The sequence below is a fragment of the Erithacus rubecula genome (genome assembly GCF_903797595.1).
Source record: "Erithacus rubecula genome assembly, chromosome: 2".
Taxonomy (NCBI): Eukaryota; Metazoa; Chordata; class Aves; order Passeriformes; family Muscicapidae; genus Erithacus; species Erithacus rubecula.
This window is the reverse complement of record NC_136685.1, coordinates 77,918,720-77,936,377: the sequence shown is the minus strand read 5'-3', so window position 1 is coordinate 77,936,377 and position 17,658 is coordinate 77,918,720. Positions and strand designations below refer to the sequence as shown.

The 17,658-nt window shown below is 40.4% G+C and overlaps 1 protein-coding gene across 1 annotated transcript in view; it reads left to right on the top strand.

The window, feature by feature from the left end:
- Positions 1–17,658, top strand: part of KIF26B (kinesin family member 26B) — a 264,374-nt gene that overhangs the window by 193,701 nt on the left and 53,015 nt on the right. The window contains exons 6-8 of the mRNA XM_079298877.1: positions 12,184–12,390; positions 13,101–13,194; positions 15,256–15,518. Of these exons, the coding sequence (XP_079155003.1) occupies positions 12,184–12,390; positions 13,101–13,194; positions 15,256–15,518 (564 nt within the window). The remainder of the gene's footprint in view (positions 1–12,183; positions 12,391–13,100; positions 13,195–15,255; positions 15,519–17,658) is intronic.

Below are 17,658 nucleotides of genomic sequence, written 5' to 3'. Positions count from 1 at the left end.
CTTTTTTATTTATTCTCAAATGTTGAATTCTGCATTATTGATCAAGTGCCATTCATTAAAGGCTGCTACTTGCTAGAAGAATTACACAGTTCCTAAGTTGCACACAGCAGAATGAATTATTCGATTGACAAATAGCAGTAGAAAGGAATGTTAAGGTTGCATGGTTTAAGCACTCAGAAGTCAGAAAATGGCAGTTGATGTTGAAGATGATGGAAATTTTGCCCAAATTAAGATTGCAGAATTACAACTAAGGGCATGTAGAAAGCCTGCTAACAGGCACTGGATATTCATTCTAGGGCAAGTGGTTAGTTACTGATCTATTCACAAATTTTGCTGTTATTTATTGCAACATTTAACAAAGCAGCAAACAGTGGATGAAATCATTAGTGGTAGGGGTCACAAGACAGATGGTTCTTTGCTGGCTGATTCTTATTGCTATAGAGTTGCATTTATCAAGGAGGAGGGTCAGTGGCAGTGTTATGCTGTTATACTGCAGCTGAGGGTAAGAGAAGTTAGTGGCTTTCTGTGACATGAGACAAGTTCCATTTGTCAAAGTACTGTTTGCATTTAGTTCCCATCAGGGGCTCCCATTCAGTCTTCTGTCTGTTATTTTTGTTTGTCTGCCTCTCTGATTTGGTATAATTTTTGTTCTGTTACGTTTATGTTTAGTACAAAACAAAAAAACCACAGGAAAGCAGTACACTCCTGGTTCTGTGATCAGTCAGGCCAGGATCAGTGCTAAGCAAACAGCAGCATCCTCGTCTGCATACCTGGATTTCTTCCCATGGGAACACAGGATGGAGTGGAGATGAGCTGAACTGTACCTGGAGTCAGACAGATGCCCAGGAGTCAGCATCACAGAGTAATACACAGAGATCGTTAGAACCAGCAATGCAGACTTGGCTAATACGTGTCTGGGTTTTTCCAAATATGTAAGAGCATCCTTGTACCACCAGAGGCTGTGTTTGCTTCTAGGAACAAATTTGCTCAGATATATGACTTCCTTGGATTTTATTTCCTTAAGGGGTAAGCATCAGGCTGTAGTGTCTTCTAGAGGCTGCTGAAAATCCCAATACAATGTTCACTACTGATGAGAAAACAATAGAATGTTAGGACTGGGGAAAGCATTAAAAAGCCCAGAGTCTGAGAAGCACAAACAAGAGCCAGAGTCTCAGCAACTAGTTCTGGAAGAGCTGGGAGAGACAACTTCATGTCTTATATGTACCCAGGGGAGACTTCTGTGGGGCAGTTCTCACCCCACCTCCAGAAGGAGTGACAACATGCCACAAATGGCACTATGAACATACCCAACCCCAGTGGTGTTCCCAGCAGAATGCAGATTTGATGTAAACTACAAGGTGACTCATTGGAGCCTGTGGCTCTCTCCTGCTGTTGTGTATTCCTCACAGTTTTCATCTTGATAGGAAGCAGGTGGCAGTGAGCCATACTGGCATTGGCAAAGCACAGTTTGGGAGGGAGCAGAGGGATGGCAGGGCAGCCCACCACAGTGGGAGGGAGGCTCATGGGGCAGAATGTGGGTTCACTTTTGGACATGAAATATTATGGAGTATATGAACCTTCAGATGCATCTCCTATGACCTTGTCTTCTGTTCTCTCTCAGGTACAATAAATAATTCTGTTTGTTTCAAGGGAATGCAGAATCAATCCCCACCAAAAAAGTCTGTTGCAGGGATTTCCGTTATGGCTCAAAAAAGAAAAAAAAAAGCACTTTTAATTTGAGATAAAATTGAGATATAGCATTAGAAATGGATCTCACTAATTCTGAGTGGGTGCTTGGACTCTGACGTTATTGTGCCTCCCTGTACCAAAGATGTAAGAATGAGGGTAGCATTAAATAGGATACAACATGAAAGATAAAGTAAATCTAATATTTTGTTTATGCCCTTACAAACTTAAACAAAATTATAGCCTAGAGTATGGGATAAGAAAGGGAAGAACCAGAGTTCAGTTAGTCTGTTTAGATAAGGCACACCTTTCATGGGATCTTAGATGATTCATTTACTCTTAGGCTTTATTTCTGCCATTGAAAATTAAGAATAATTGTAAATATACATCTTGATCCTGTCATAAGACTGCAAAGTCCTGCGGGATCTTCAGGTGAAATCATCACTAGCAATATAGATCATATCATTGCTTGGACTCAAGTTTTCTCATTTCCTCATTTTCCAAATTTAATTTTATTGCTCGTTGTTCCTAACTAAGGTCAAATCCTCATCTCATGTACTTGCAGGTAAATAAGGAATTAGTGCTGCATACAATGACAATATAATGTATTACATTCCTCACTAAATCATCTAGCTCTGCTTCCTGAAGTTTCTACTAGTTGTTTCATGCAACATATGGTGCTGGAGGCTGCTCACATTCCTTCTGGAGACTGGATTTCTCCTCTGAATACCCAAGCACTTGCAGACGTCTCACCTATATTGCCTAATATCATGATTGTACCCCCTTCCATTTATATTAACTCTCTTTCACAATGTGACCCTGTGCTTTCTTTGGGATTTGTTTCTTCACCGTGAATTCCCAGATTTCTAGTCAGAATAATCCCCTTTATCTACTGTCTGTCTTTACCAACTGCCACTCCAAAGTTTTACACATCTTTTTTTTTTTTTCCCACACTTATATGCATTAAACTGCAATTTCTAACTCCTGGCTTGGTTTAAATAATGTAAATCCTTCTTGTCTGATTGTATTGCTGCTTGTTATTTATGGTGCCACGGCGTTCACTTTTATGTGCGGACTGGGGAATCTTCTTTTGTATGCAGTCATGGAGATCATCTTTATAAATAATGGAAAAGCTTACAATTGTGATTATACATCTCTTTGCAATACCTGTATATCCTTTGTTTCTGTAGCACTGAAAAGACATCTCAAAGGCATGTGTAAGGGAAACTTTGTCTTTTATCTGCATTCTTTCCATAGAAATTCTTGTTTCCTTAGATAAAATAACCAGAGCCTTGTTCATCTTGAAATTCCTCATCTCCTGAAAATATATAATGTGAAGCCCTCAGTGCCACACTTTCTTTAATTAGTGGTAAGATGACCTGCTGCTTATACTTACCAAGCTGCATCCTGTGCATCTCTTTCTCAGCTTCACAGAAAGGGAAACTGGGGCTTTCAGAAATAATACAGCAGACATAATTATCAAGGCACGTGCTTGAGATATTGCTACTGTTGATATTGCCTCTGCTTTCTACCAACACCAGTCTTTGTGACAGCCGAGGCAGTTCAGTCAAGTTTTTCTGGAAGGGCAGGTTTCTAAGAGGCAGCTTAAGCAAAACGAAATTTTCTTCAGTCTTTCTGCACAGCAGCAGGATAAGAGCAGGGCTGTAAGAAAGGGCCAAGTGACTCACCACTGCTGTCTCCCTCCTCCCCAGAGGGCTGATGGCAGCCTCATGCAGGCAGCAGGAACGACAGCAGCCTTGTCATCAATCACAGGAGCAGAGAAGCTCCTTTAGAGAGCACGCCTTGCTGATGCTGCAAATGTGTTTAATGGCTTTGGCCGATCTGTCTGTAGGATCTGTGGATATCAAGCCAGGTTGGAATAGAACAGTGCAACATATGGCACATCACATGCTTGGGAGGCCACTCCTGCACACACTGAGTTTCTTGTATTTAACTTAGAGAATGCTAAACATGGCTAAGCTGTGCAAGGATCTGTGACTGGAACAATTCTGTGGCTTGAGGACGGCTCAGCCGTACCCAGCCTCTTGCTCACTCTCTCCCAGTGGGATGTGCAAGGGAATCAGGAGGGTAAAAGGGAAAACTTGTGTGTTGAGATAAAGATATTTTACTAGAAAGAGCAAAAGCTTCATGCACAGGCGGAGCAAACTAAGGAATTCATCCAGTACTACCCATGGGCAGGCAGGTCTCAACCATCTCCATGAATGCAGGGCTTCCTTCAATACAATGGCCATAACTCTGATCATCTCCCTCTTTCTCCTTCTTCCACCATTTTTAAATGCTCAGCTGCCATATGGTGGGGGATATCCTTTTGGGTACTTGGGGTTGTCCATCCTGACTGTGTCTCCTCCCCACTTCTTGTGCACCCACAGGCTACTTGACAGCAGGGTGACATGAGACACTGTAAAGGCCTTGGCTCTGTATAGGCTCTGCTCAGCAGTAACTAAAATGTTCCTGTGTCATCTACACTCTTTCCATCATAAATCCAGAGCACAGTCCCATACCAGCTACTGTAAAGGAACTAAACCTGGTAGGGATTATAAAATAAATTAAACAGGAAATATTCATCAGCACTGGCACTCAATCATCATAGTCCTGCATTGTTAACGAGGTCCCTGGCATGGTGTTGGACACTTGTGTCTCCCAAACAATTCCAGGCATGGTTCTTAAATTAGCATGGGCAAGGGAGCATCTTGCAGACTGTGCCAGGTAACAGTTTTTATTTTGTTTAATTTATTACATAGATACTGTGTGATACCCTTTTGAAAAAAATTGTATTAAGTAGGAAGAAAGGAAGGGGGGAAACGCTCCAAATGATCACTGAAGTGAAGCAAAATATATGATTGATTTTGAAAGGTACCAAGGAAAAGATGAGATCTTGAAATTCATGGCAGTGAACTGTAGTTGTACTGTGCACAGGGAAATAAATTCCTGTCAGAGTGGGGGAAGCAGAGGAAATTTTTGCTGTAGTGTGTTGGAGCCTTCAGTAAGCATCTGCTCACTGTACCAGCAGGCAGTGGGTGCATGCTTACATACCTGCAGACCCACTGCAGGGAAGACAAGATTTGCCAGCTGATCCCTTGTTGTTCATGCTGGGATTTCTGAAGGCTTTTTTGGCTTGTTCAGTTCCTATGAAAATGCCACTCTCCTTGATGTTTAAAGATATTCTCTCTGGAAAAAAAAAATAATTAATCCCAGCACATGGGCTGAGTTAGGCTGTTGCTGGTCCCATCATAGGTACAGATATATGGAGAATGTCAGAAGCTGGCAAAAATCTTCCTCCTGCTTGAGGCAACACACAGGCTGCCCAGTTATGCAGTTCTGAAACACAGACTTACCTTAAGAGATCATAAGAAAACAAAAAGAAAGCCAGGAACCCAGTCTGCATGTGGGGAGCCTTAAGAAAAGACTGCTTTCCATGATGGGATGGTCCTTATGTCTTATTTGTTGTTTGTTGGTTGGTTGGTTTGGTTTTTTTTTTGTTTGTTTGGGTTTTTTAATTTAATTTTTTAAGAGTAGAAGAAAGTTGCAGTACTCTCTGTTAGTTTAGAATCTGGTAAAGGCTGAAGTAGAAATATTGGAGCTGTATGGTTGGTCTGATGTATATGCTGGTTTCAGACAGTGTTGGTGCTCAGCATTGTCTTTCAACTGTGCTAAACCATAGTGACAAACTCACAGCTACTGCTCCATGAACAGTACAGGAAACCACTGAGCCGTGCCCTGTGACCTGAGTATATTCCACACCAGATTTTACTGAATTCATTATTAAAGTTGCATTGTCCAACTGAAAAAGTGTGCAATCATGGTAAGTGCAAATTTTTTTAATAACATGATTGGTGTTTGGGTACAGTGTGCTGCCACCACTTCCCGCTATTACTAGAAGTCCTAACTGCTGTACAGGATGGGGTTGACCCAGGAAAATTTTAGCAATTACACAAGATAGAAACAGAGGTACTGTTAAAAAGGAAGTGACCTGCATGCTCTAATGCCATTCCTTTTTCAGTTATTTTTACTGCTTTCCCAAAGCATCAGTATCAGTAACAGCTGTTTCCACCAACAGCAGGAGTGATCAGCCCTATGTGTTTTTCAATTTGTGCTGAAGCACAGCACTGAAGCCTGGGAGTGTCACCTTTGTGAAAACAGAAAGAGAGGACAACAAGGCCTTTTGCACATGCTTCCTGACCAGGTTACACTGGCATAATTCACCCGAGTTTATTTGTTTTTTTTTCTAAATGTGACCATATTTCCATTAAAGCCATGTCCATTCATACAATCCTGCATTTATTGTATTCTGGGTCAGTCTGTTTATCTTGACTCCCTAGATTTCATGTTAAAATGATCAACTAATTGTCTCATGATCTGTAAGAAAAATCCTTTAACATAGTTAACAGGTGCAAAAGAATGTATGTGCTCCGGCATATGGGATGGCCTAAATTTTCTTGTGCTGTAGTACTTTGTGGCTGGCTAGAGTAAAAATGTATGCCTCACACTATTATTTACAATTGTAACAGTGAGAAATTACAAAACCTACTCTTCATTAACCTCCAATAAGGCTGTTCCCACAGCCAGTGATTGCCATTACATTGATGGAGTGCTGAAATAGCTCAATAGTCCTGGCTGGGCTGTCTCTCCTGTGACTGCACTGCAGCTCCTGCCTCCCACCACTACCCAGAACACATCCAGCAGAAGCTGCTCAAATGATTGATGAGAAAAGCAGCTCATAAAGGCAAGCACAGTGCCTGAAGCAACAGCTGTCTAGCCCTGTCCCTGCAGTAATTAGATAAATGAACCTCAAATGAAATCTTACAGGCAAGAGTAGCAGGAAGTTATAATATCCCCAGTGTCGGTCTCTGCTGTGTTGCCTCATTCCAGTCTGTGTTTGCAGCTATTTGTGAGTGTGACACAGATTTGACACAGCTTTCCTCTCCCACCTTCCCTGCTCATTTTGCTGCTGTTCCTGCAGACAGACCCCTGTGGGCACAGGAGACATGGCAGTGTCAGTGGCTGCACTCTGCTTTCTTTTTTTTATTTCTTTGGCACCAGTTCTACTTTGCAGAGTGTGCTGAACCTTTGTCCTTCTCCACAGAGTATGAACATAACAAAAGGTCCATGACAGGTCACAAATTGAGTTTATCTGGGGAAAATCCTGCAATTAGCAAATTCCTTCTTTGAGAAATAGTAATGTGTTTGTAGGGATGCATTAGATAAAAAAGGAGAAAGAAAAATGGTTCAGGCAACTGAAATTTTCATAGACTTGATTAAAAGTTTTATCCTTATTTTTACAGTACAGTAGTATAGTGATAATACAGCAATTTCCCTAGGTCATCTCTTGATGCTACTGAATGGTACCCATGAAGGAACCCATCAGTGCCAATAATTGCTGTTTGGAGAGGAATTTCTGAAAAAAAATATTTTATATATATTCAGAAAATGTATATGTTTTAAAAAACAGTGTATATAATTGAAATGCACACACATATGTGTAAAACAAGTGCATAGACAAATATACAAAAACACCCAACCTCCTCTAATTCTGCTTTTATTTGTGGCATTTCACATCTGGAGTATTATTGTGGAATTCAATGATTGTAGAACTCATGTAAGTGCAAGTCATGTCAGTCATGTCTTTGAAGGCAGGAACTGAAATGCAGAGAAGTAAATGGAGGTTCTGTTGGATTAAATAGTTGTCCATGAAATACTGTAAACTCATAAGTGAAAACACATTAAAAAATACATCCAGCATGAGCAGAACTAAGAAGTGAAGTTATATCCTACAAAAAGGCACAGCAGTTAAGCAGAGTAAGTGACCTTTTCTTTTTTTCTCTCTCTCCACTCCTAAGCTATAGTAATTCTTGCTGGCTTTAGCCAGATTTGCATGTGCGTAGCATTAGATCAAAATTAGGCCCAGGTTTTTTGTTTAGCCAAGAGTGCATGTCTCAGGAGATTGCTTTCATGCTTCCCCATAGAAACAGTCAGAGGTACATCTGAGGCTGGGCAATGCCAAGACCTCATCACTGGAATTCAAACGGGAGTTTCTGGCAGACTGAGTGGTCCCATTAATCGCAAGTGGTGTCTCTCACAGGCTTCAATTACAAGAGATTAGTGGGAAACTGTAGCAGTGGACTGAAGGGGTAATGACACATAGGAAGTGAGGCAGAAAACCTTCTTTCTTCTTTTTAAAGAGAAGTTCAATTTATAGTTTATTTAACTATAAATTGCAAGCACAAAATTAGCCTTCTTAAACTTCACTCTTCAGTTAATTCAGTTCAAATTAGCCAGACTGTATTTCTGAGTTCCTCAGAGCAGCACCATGATCTTCAGCCTGTTTGTTCCTTAAATTGAGCTGAGGTCTTGTAAGTCCAGGAAGTTCCTGTGCTATCCCCATAGCTGGCTGAGTTACAAGGATTTGCCCATCCTTGTGCTGCCTCCCCTGTGGTTTGGATTTTCAGGGGCCAGCCCAGACTCTGAGCCTCCCCTGCTAACCCCCAGCTATAAATTGCATGAAGGACTGGGAAACAGCAGAGCAGGGGGCTGTGGTCTCCCATCATTTCTACTGCTGTTAGTTGATTTACTCTTGCCATAACCACTGTTGGGAAATGCTTTGCCTGAATCTTTGGATTTAGGTTACAAGCATAATAATATTTTATAATGGGGTGTGGAAAAAATGGCTACTGCCAGTTCTTTGAGGCTAGGCAGTGACTGAATCTCTCAGTGTGCCTGGCATTGAAGTAAGCTGAGACTCTGCATCCTGTACAGGTGGACAGTGTGAAACAGAGTACACCAAAAGCTCAGTCATATTGGATTTGACACAGCCATCAGGAGGGGTCCTAGGTCCCCAGTCACAGGGTAATTCCCAGACCACAAGCTTGGCTGTCTTCTCAGAAGATATATCTGGCTCAGATGTTTTAAAATCTGTTTTGGTCTGCCTAGTTTATTGTGCCACTGTTGCATATATAGTTCTGCATGTGTTTCTCAGGACTGAAGTTTGCCTGTATTTTGCCTGCCCATTGGGTTTTTGTCACATCTCCCATGGCATATAGGGGACATACAGTCTGCATGGATAGGATCTAATAGTTTTCTCAGTTAATGTAATGTAAATCAAGAGTAATTTGAAAGGATTGCACTAGTGTGAAACTGACCTGGAAGAATATTTAAGTGGCTACAAATTACCAGACGAGTTCAAATAATCTATTGTTACTACTTGTATTCTGTGTCCATGACACTTGTGCTTTACTTTTGCTGGCATGTGATTTTTGCTGGAGATTGTCACACAGATGTGTGTGTGTGTGTGTGTTTGAACTATGGAATTTGGGCCAGGCACTGTGCTGCCCAGAAAGAGCATTTTCATTATGCTTGGAGCAAAAAGAATAACTTTAGGTAGCCTACAATATAGGCACCTGCATCTCAGGAAGACTTTTAAGATACCTGTGGTGCTATAAAGAAAGCAAGAGGTATTTGTGGAGTTCATCTGTTATAAAACAGAACATGCAAATTAAGTGCTGAAAATGTCTGTTCCTCTCTATTGCCTGCAAAGAGGTCAGATAGCTGATTCAGGTGGAGACAGCTCCTGCAGGCTAATCTAAAAGAAGGTGAGCAGAATTACCTATGATACAGTGTCCCAAGGCACACAGACATCTTCATGATGAGTAAGAAGTGATCCAGCTAAGAAGATATCCACGTGTAATCAATATGATATTCTTCTGCCATAGCACATATGAACATGGTCTTTTCCAAGCTAAACTATTCTAGGATTCTGTGCAGATGTGGCACTTAGGGACATGGCTTAGTGGTGGACTTGGCTGTTAAATGTTAACAGGTGAACTCAAAATCTTATGGTTTTTTTCCAACCCATGCCATTCTGTGATTATGTGAAGCATTAGGTCTCAAAACCAAAATCCCCAAAGCACAGGAAGTACAAAGTTTCATGGCAATATCAGTATTTTTCTTGAGAAATGTCTATATTCGGCAGTGTTGAGGAGCAATATGTTCTGTTTGACAGTTCCTAGGGCTTCTGAATTGAGCACTTCTTTAAAATTTTTTTTTTATAGAGGCTCATTCAGTTTATCTGATGCTAGTAAATTTTTTGGATTTCAGTTGAATTGATATTTTACTCTTGGGAAAGAGGAGCCTTAGCTTCCATCACTATAGCTGTTAGAAGTTAGGAGGATTTGCAGTATTACTTCAGTAAGAAGTGGCAGGTATTAATCTGATTTTGTGTGAACAGGTTTAAATCCAGACCCATACCAGTGATATTAGACCATAACAAAGCTGGTATAGCTCCTGTTAAAACTGCATGTCCATACAGTTTGAGGACAGAAAAAATGCTTAGACTGCCTGTATATGAAAGGTTGTTAAATTTCACACACTGTCCATTCTCCAAAACCCAAAAAAACTTAGCCCAGAGTATTCATTTAACTCTCTTTTGCACACAAAGATCAAGGATCTAGGGACATGGTTTCACAGCAGCCAAAAATACACATAAACTTATAGGGAAAGAGCTTCCTAAAGCAAGCAAGTATTTTATTTAGAGCAGATGAAGAATAGCATTTATTTTGTTTTCCACCAGATTAGTCTAATTCTTGTGATATTGGTGTCTACTTGAAAATGTGGGACACAGTAGAAGAAAGCCAAAGGCATATGAAGTCTAATTCTTGTGATATTGGTGTCTACTTGAAAATGTGGGACACAGTAGAAGAAAGCCAAAGGCATATGAAGTTGAAAATAGGAAAACAGTACAAGATTGATTCTGCTCTTTGTTTTCTTGCTCTCCATGGATTTATAATTGTACTCCCTTCCTTCCCTGCTAACTTGACCAGTGCTTCCCTTCCGATCTTCCAGGAGACCTAGGGCTGGAATAAACAGACCTTGCCCAGTTCATGTGGACTAACTGGGTGTGTTGGCTGCTGTTGTCCTCAGAAAAAGTCAGCTCTGCTTAGGGTTGGGTCCAGAAGAATGCCTTTGGCAAGACATTAGAGGTGGCTTTTTACAGTTAGAGGTTAGGTTTCATAAGCAGCTCAGCTGAGCAGGAGCAGAATACATTCCTACCCAAGCAGTATTTTTCCTCTCTTCCTTAGATAACTGTGTAAAACTGAAATTGTGTGAGCAGATTTGTGACCACTTCATAATTTAATAACTTGTTTGGCCAGGTAAAAATACTGGAGTCAATTTACTAGTTTGACATTCAGAGAAGACATCACAGAAATGCTGAATAATACCAGTTAATCTCTGGTCTCATTCTGTTGTCTTCAAAGTTGTGTCAAAAATAATTTTTCCCAGATTTTACTTCTCAAACCAGCTGATTTATCTGCATGTGGGGTGAGCTTGGGCCAGCATGAAATGAGACTTACATAGAAAGAGCACCAGTCTCAGGAGACCAACAGGAGCTGCAGCCCAACTTCTGGGGCTGCAACCTCCTCCTGGAATGCATCTGCCATTCCAGCTCCAGATGTGCTCCCACTCTGTGCTGACATGACCCTTTGTTGTCACTTGCATCCCAAACCCGGGTGGGTTTGATAGAAGTGGCACACAATTAAGGAGCATTAGCATAAAAGTTCTGTCTAGTTGGTGTGAAAGCCAATCTGCTCTAGGAGAAAGTGTGTGCAGGTGTGACTAGAATTGTCAGAGAGGTGATGTTCACCCTCTAAAGTCAGGAGCTCACATGCCTGCAGGTGGTGAATTTATGGGGACAACCAAGGCTAGATTGATTGTCATCAGTTTTACTTACATATGTATTGCTTATATTGCTTACCTACTCAGCTAAGGATACAGCATAACCTCATTAAATCTATGAAGATTTATTTTTGTCTCAGGAATAACATCTTATTATGTAGCTATTTAATGAGTTGTGAGCTAACATGTTTTAACAAATCTTTTATCGCTTATTGCATTCACTCCCTTGATGGTAGTTTCAAAATCTGACCATTAAAATGAGACTCTTTTCACAGCTCTTTGATTATGACACTCAGAACTGTGCACTTCATCTTTGCATTTGAATTAGAATTGTAAAGGTGTAAATTATAGACCTGGCTTTTATGGGCTTTTATTGATCAGGCTGTTTCGCAGAAACCACAGCAGTTCTGAAAGCTTAGCAGTCTAGAATATCTTTCAGCTTTCTTAATTGGGCCACCAGGGTACGGTTAATTTTCAATTTATATTGAGAGTAAGACAAGATGATGTAATACTTCCTCATTGTACTTGAGTAGCATCGACACTAAAACACCACAATGTGCAGTGTAGCTCTCAATACACAAGGTGCTTGTTGAAACAGATTGAGAGTTCTGGCTTCATTCACTTTGTAGTTTAGGACAAATTCTGCCTAGCACTTTCTGCGTGTTCACTGACTTCCACTGAGACACTAGCTGCAACAAGCAAATATGGTTTGGTGGTCAAGTGTAGTTGGAAAATTCATGCAACATACGGGTTGTAGAGCAATCAACAGACTAATGAAACGTGCTCATCTCTTTGTGTGTTTGCTGCCAGGTCAAAGTCATGGTGCGCATTTCTTCCACCCTTGCCAGAGACACGTCTGAGTCCAGCTCTTTCTTAAAAGTTGACCCCCGCAAGAAGCAAATCACCCTGTACGACCCACTGGCCTGTGGAGGTCAGAATGCTTTCCAGAAAAGGGGCAGCCAGGTTCCTCCCAAGATGTTTGCTTTTGATGCAGTTTTCCCTCAAGATGCATCTCAGGTAGGCCCTGTATGATCCCAAGAGTTATCGAAGCAGCAGCGTGCACCACAGCCAAATTGATTTCTGCTGCAGCAGTAGTGCTTTCAGTGGACTTCTACCAGGGCTGAATTTGGTCTGCCATGATCACCATGTTGAATTCTATTTATTACATTTTAGCTGAATAATGGTGTGCTTTCTTTATTCTTTACTGTAAATATTTCTCCTAACACTATACATTCAGTAAATGTGCTAAATGGTGCCTAATAGGAAAACCCTCAGTATCAACAAGTTACTCTGTAATATAAAATATTACTGTTTGGTGTTTACAGAGATGTGATCAGTACTACAGTTCTCTAATGCAGTCCTCTATTAACTAAGGGATCAAGGATTTTTTTTTGCAGTGTTCAATTGTACAGTTTGTATTAAGAAGATGGGGATTTTAATCCACAAGTCTTTATTCATGAGAATATATTCAGGTTTCTTGTCTTTATTAGACTCTGGTTTGATGAACATGTGTTTAATTCCCATCAACAGTACAGGTTGCATGAACAAGACAAGCAGGATTAGATTTTTGATACTTCATTGTGGTATCTCAAGCAGGAACGACATTACTACCACTTTCCAGTGAAATTAATGATTTTTGTTATTATTGTTCATGCTTTTGTTTTCTTTCTTTCCTGTTTTTTTTATTCTTTCTTTTTTTTCTTTGTATTCCCCAATACCTCTGACAGGCTGAAGTATGTGCTGGGACTGTGGCTGAGGTGATCCAGTCTGTGGTCAATGGGGCAGATGGCTGCGTGTTCTGCTTTGGTCATGCCAAGCTTGGTTGGTATTGCTAAATTTCTCTACTCAAGCTGTAAAATGAATATTTTTAACCCAGGATTGCTAGTAATTAATTTGTCTGTGTATATTAATTGTATTTGAAAGTATCTGTGCATGATCTTGTTCTGCACCTTCACCTCTTGCTTACACATTTATTCGCTTTGCTTATTGTGTAAATGTTGGACAGCATGCTCTTTGGAACAGAAGTTACCTTTGAATTATTGCTTCATTTTAGCCCTTAAATATTATAGCAATTCCATCTTGCATTGTCTTCAGTCATTAATGAATGATCCAACAATGATCTGCAGTTTTCCAGATGTGATTTGTGTTGGTGGGGGTTTGCCCAAATGCTACTTTTATCAAGCTGTGTACTATGAGTATTCACTCAGGTACTTGATGTTTGTGATAACACACTTATGGAGTGTGACTAGGCAGATAGTTTGATTTATACTCTATTCTCTGATTAGACAATTCACTCATTACTGACCTCTTCTTACTGTGTCTCCAACAAATATTATTCTAATGGTTAACTGAATGTTACTGATGGATCAAAATCAACATTTTGGACATGCTTATGTAGCATTTCAGGTATTCATGGAAGGACAGTAAAAGGGAGAATCATCATCATTATCACACTATTATTTTGAAATAACTAGATTTTGAGAGTAATCATACATTTTGTTCATGTTTATCTAATTTTGGAAGTATTGTCTCTGGAATGAAGAGGGGTTTATTGCGTGTGTGCAATGATCTCCATTCTTGACTGTCTCAAAGAACCACAGGTGTACACATCTAACGTAAAAGGATAATTCAGTTTCGCAGGTGGTAAAGAAGATCAGGCCATGATTGTCCCAAATTATAGGCAACAAAGCCTGGAGAGCACTGAATGCTGCAATGCAGCCAAGTCTGGTACAATGAATGGTTGGCTGGTGTTCCAGTTACACCAGAAGGCACCTCTGGACCAGGCAAGAGAGACGCTAGGATGAGCTCTTAGATATTTAACCCCACTGTGACCTGCCAAGCACAAGATTGCAAATGAGGTGGAAAAGGAAGCCACCACATAACAGGCTCTCACAAGTGCTGCACATCCTTTAGAGAGATATCCTAGCTGGGGTTTTGCTGAAGCACAAGTTGAGTCTCTGCAGTTGCTTTGTTAACTGCACCACCACCATTCCATAAACCATGGATATACCCAGACCTTGACACAGATGTGCATAGAAGTATTTTTTCCACTGATCTTCTTCCACATAGGTTCAATATAAGAAATTGGACAAGGTAAAGAAGCCACAAGTACTTGCCTGAAAAGATGTATCCCTTTATCATTTGGCTTATAAATTTAGGAGCTTTAGGAAACTTATCTAAAAGCATTATATGTAGTGACACTAAAGCAGTTTAAGAAAGTACTCTGTGTGTGTTCTTAATCACCAAGCTTTTACAGCAAAGAGAAGCCAGAGCTATAATTGGAGAGTTAAAAAATACCTAACCAGGGGATGGTTTTTACCCAGAAATATTGTTTGTTGTGGATCCACTTCTTCACCAAGTGCTCACATATACCTGGTTTGTTTTGGTTTTGTTTTTTTTTTTTTCTGAATTAAGTTACATCTGTGTGATTCTGAGACCAGGTTTATGTCAATCTCAACTCCAGCATTTAAAATACAATCTGGTTATTTGAAATAAAATGGTATTGAAAGAATACCACACTTACAGTATTCAAAGTAGAGGTTTTTTGAGACCATGGCCCTCCTGCTCTACTCAATTCCCTCCATGATTCAGCCACATTAGAGAATGCAGCATTGCAGGTGGGGGCCTGCAGCACCCTGCCTTGGGAATGGGATATGTCAAGGGGATGCATGAGGAAATGATTTTTTAAAGAAGCTCAAGATTTCATCTGTATTTTCTGTGTCCAGTTTGTCTACTTGCCTGTATTTTCCCATTGCTGACTGTTCTTGTTGTAGTGAAGTTGTTTTCATGAAGGTGTCCAGAATAATCTCTCTTGGCAGAAGGCTGTCAAAGTCCTGGAAATTATGTGATGTTTTATTTTCTTCATCCTCCCATTCCTGACAGGGAAGTCATACACCATGATTGGGAAGGATGATTCCATGCAAAATCTTGGAATAATTCCTTGTGCCATCTCGTGGCTATTCAAGTTGATTAATGAACGCAAAGAGAAGACAGGAGCACGCTTCTCAGTCCGGATTTCTGCAGTGGAGGTGTGGGGGAAAGAAGAAAATCTGAGAGACTTGCTGTCAGACGTGGCTACAGGCAGCCTGCAAGATGGCCAGTCCCCAGGTGTCTACCTTTGTGAAGACCCCATTTGTGGCATGCAGGTGAATCCGAGATTAATTTTACACTGAAACAAGTAACATGACTTTTCTGGGTTTTTTTCTGGACCTATTTGAGATGGTTCAATTTCAAGAACCAAGAGCATAGAGTTTATAGACTTGAAAGTGTTTACTTTAAAACATGCAGGAACTTTATGACCTGCAGCTGCAGGGCCATCTGCTCTCTTGGCCTAAATATTTGTACCTCTAGTATAACTGATATTGAGCAAGAGCTTGTGTTTGCAATAAAACATGAAAACATTCAGTGCAAGCAAAAATTCCTCATTCTTAAGGAAAAAAAAAAGAAACAAAAGTGTGATTTCTCTTTTGTAAAACAGCAAGCTAAAATATTTATAGTACTGCACAAATTGCTGTAGGCCATTAATATGGCTGTTTATTTCTTTATAAATGACATTATTTATGGCATTTGCATTAGCAGTGTTGTAGGGAGCATTAATTGCTACTTATTAATTGCTGTCAAGAAGTAAATTCCTGAGCTGGGCAAGTCAAGAAAAACTCAGGTTCAGAGTTTTAGCAGGAATGAGTAACTGGCTCATCTATTTTTTGTGTAGCTATGAGAAATTCTCAGCAGACCTATTTTTCCCCCTTCTCTTGGTTTGAGGAGAAAAGGGACCTATTCTTTCATTTTGCTCTTTGTGAGGGAGTAAATTGCTTTTTGTATGAGTAGATGAAGAGGGAGCAGAAGAAGGTGATGGAGCTTGAAAACATTGTGGCAACCTGAAATGCAAAGGCTGCTTCTGTTAAGAACCTGCAGAGCCCTGTGTATTCCAGGATGGGGAATGGAGGGAGAAGGGAACAGACCTACAGGGTGATGTACCCTATATCCAGCTGCAAGCATCTAGAGATCATGACTCACATCCACATGAGTCATGATCTGTGAGATTTTAAACAGCAAGTAATAAATTTTGTGTCTTATCTCCTTGTGGGTTAAGGTTTTTAGGCATATTTAGGTCATATTTTCCATTCTTTTGCATTCTTCCTAGGAATTATAAAGTTGTGTTTTGATTTTAAATAGCAATTATGGTTCTCATTTTCACTTAACTCCAGACTTCAGTGTTTTATGAAATACTTACTGTATCACAAGAGATCTCATTCCCTTGCATCCAGTAACTGGTGCAGTCTAATAAATATGAGAGACTTGGGTCTGCACAATTCCCGTTGGGGTGATGGATGGCTCAGTTAAGAATTTCTATATGTGTTGCATGTGTTACATAACTGTGTCACAACCCAGCATCTCCTAAGAGCTTAATTCTTTACTAAGGTATTTTAGCACAATAGCAATAATAAGAAATATTCCATTGTGGTAGCTTATTTTCATATAGATAAACAGTACAGATATATGCAAAATGAATTATTTTAGATCAGCGAAGAAGAGGTAGCTCCATGAGATACCTGTGCATTTCTGCAGTGTGAAAGAATGAATTAAGTTGCAAGGAAAGAAGCCTTTTTATGTATGCTTACAAGACATTCTGGAGTCTTGTGTCATACACCTGAATTCCCCAAATCCTCAGATGAAGGGAGGATATTATATTATAGCCATACAGATATGCAGAATCAGCAGTGTGTATAGCAAATGAGTGATCACCATATGTCATACTGTCTGTCACTGGACCTTTCCAAGTATGCACATTTTCTCGTTGCTTACATTAGTGAGATCAGCCCACAAACTGGCCTGCCTTCTGCTGGCCTTGTTAACTCCTTCCTGTTCCTTTTCCATCTTTCCTGAGAGAGCACAGCCTTCAGCAGTGTCACCGAATCCTATGCACAGCCTCATCTTGTCCCTCCTCAGGCTGATTAATGGTCGCAAAGAGAAAACAGAAGTACAGTCTTGGAGAACTTAAGTGTCAGCTATATTATACAGCAGGGGAACAAACCCCCTGAACAGGAAGTTCATTGCTGTTTTTATGGCATACCAGACAAATCTATCCTGTGGGCCAGTTCTGTGTAGTGCCAAAAGGAATGCCATCAGATTGCAGAGTCATGTGTCCCTTGCTCAGACAAACTAGTCTTAGGTGCCATGAAACATACATGCATTCCTAATATTAGGAGGGGTTAATAATATCTGTCCTCCTATGCTGTCTGTCACTTAGGGGAGTTAAGAGCAGGCTGGTGACAGGAATTGAAG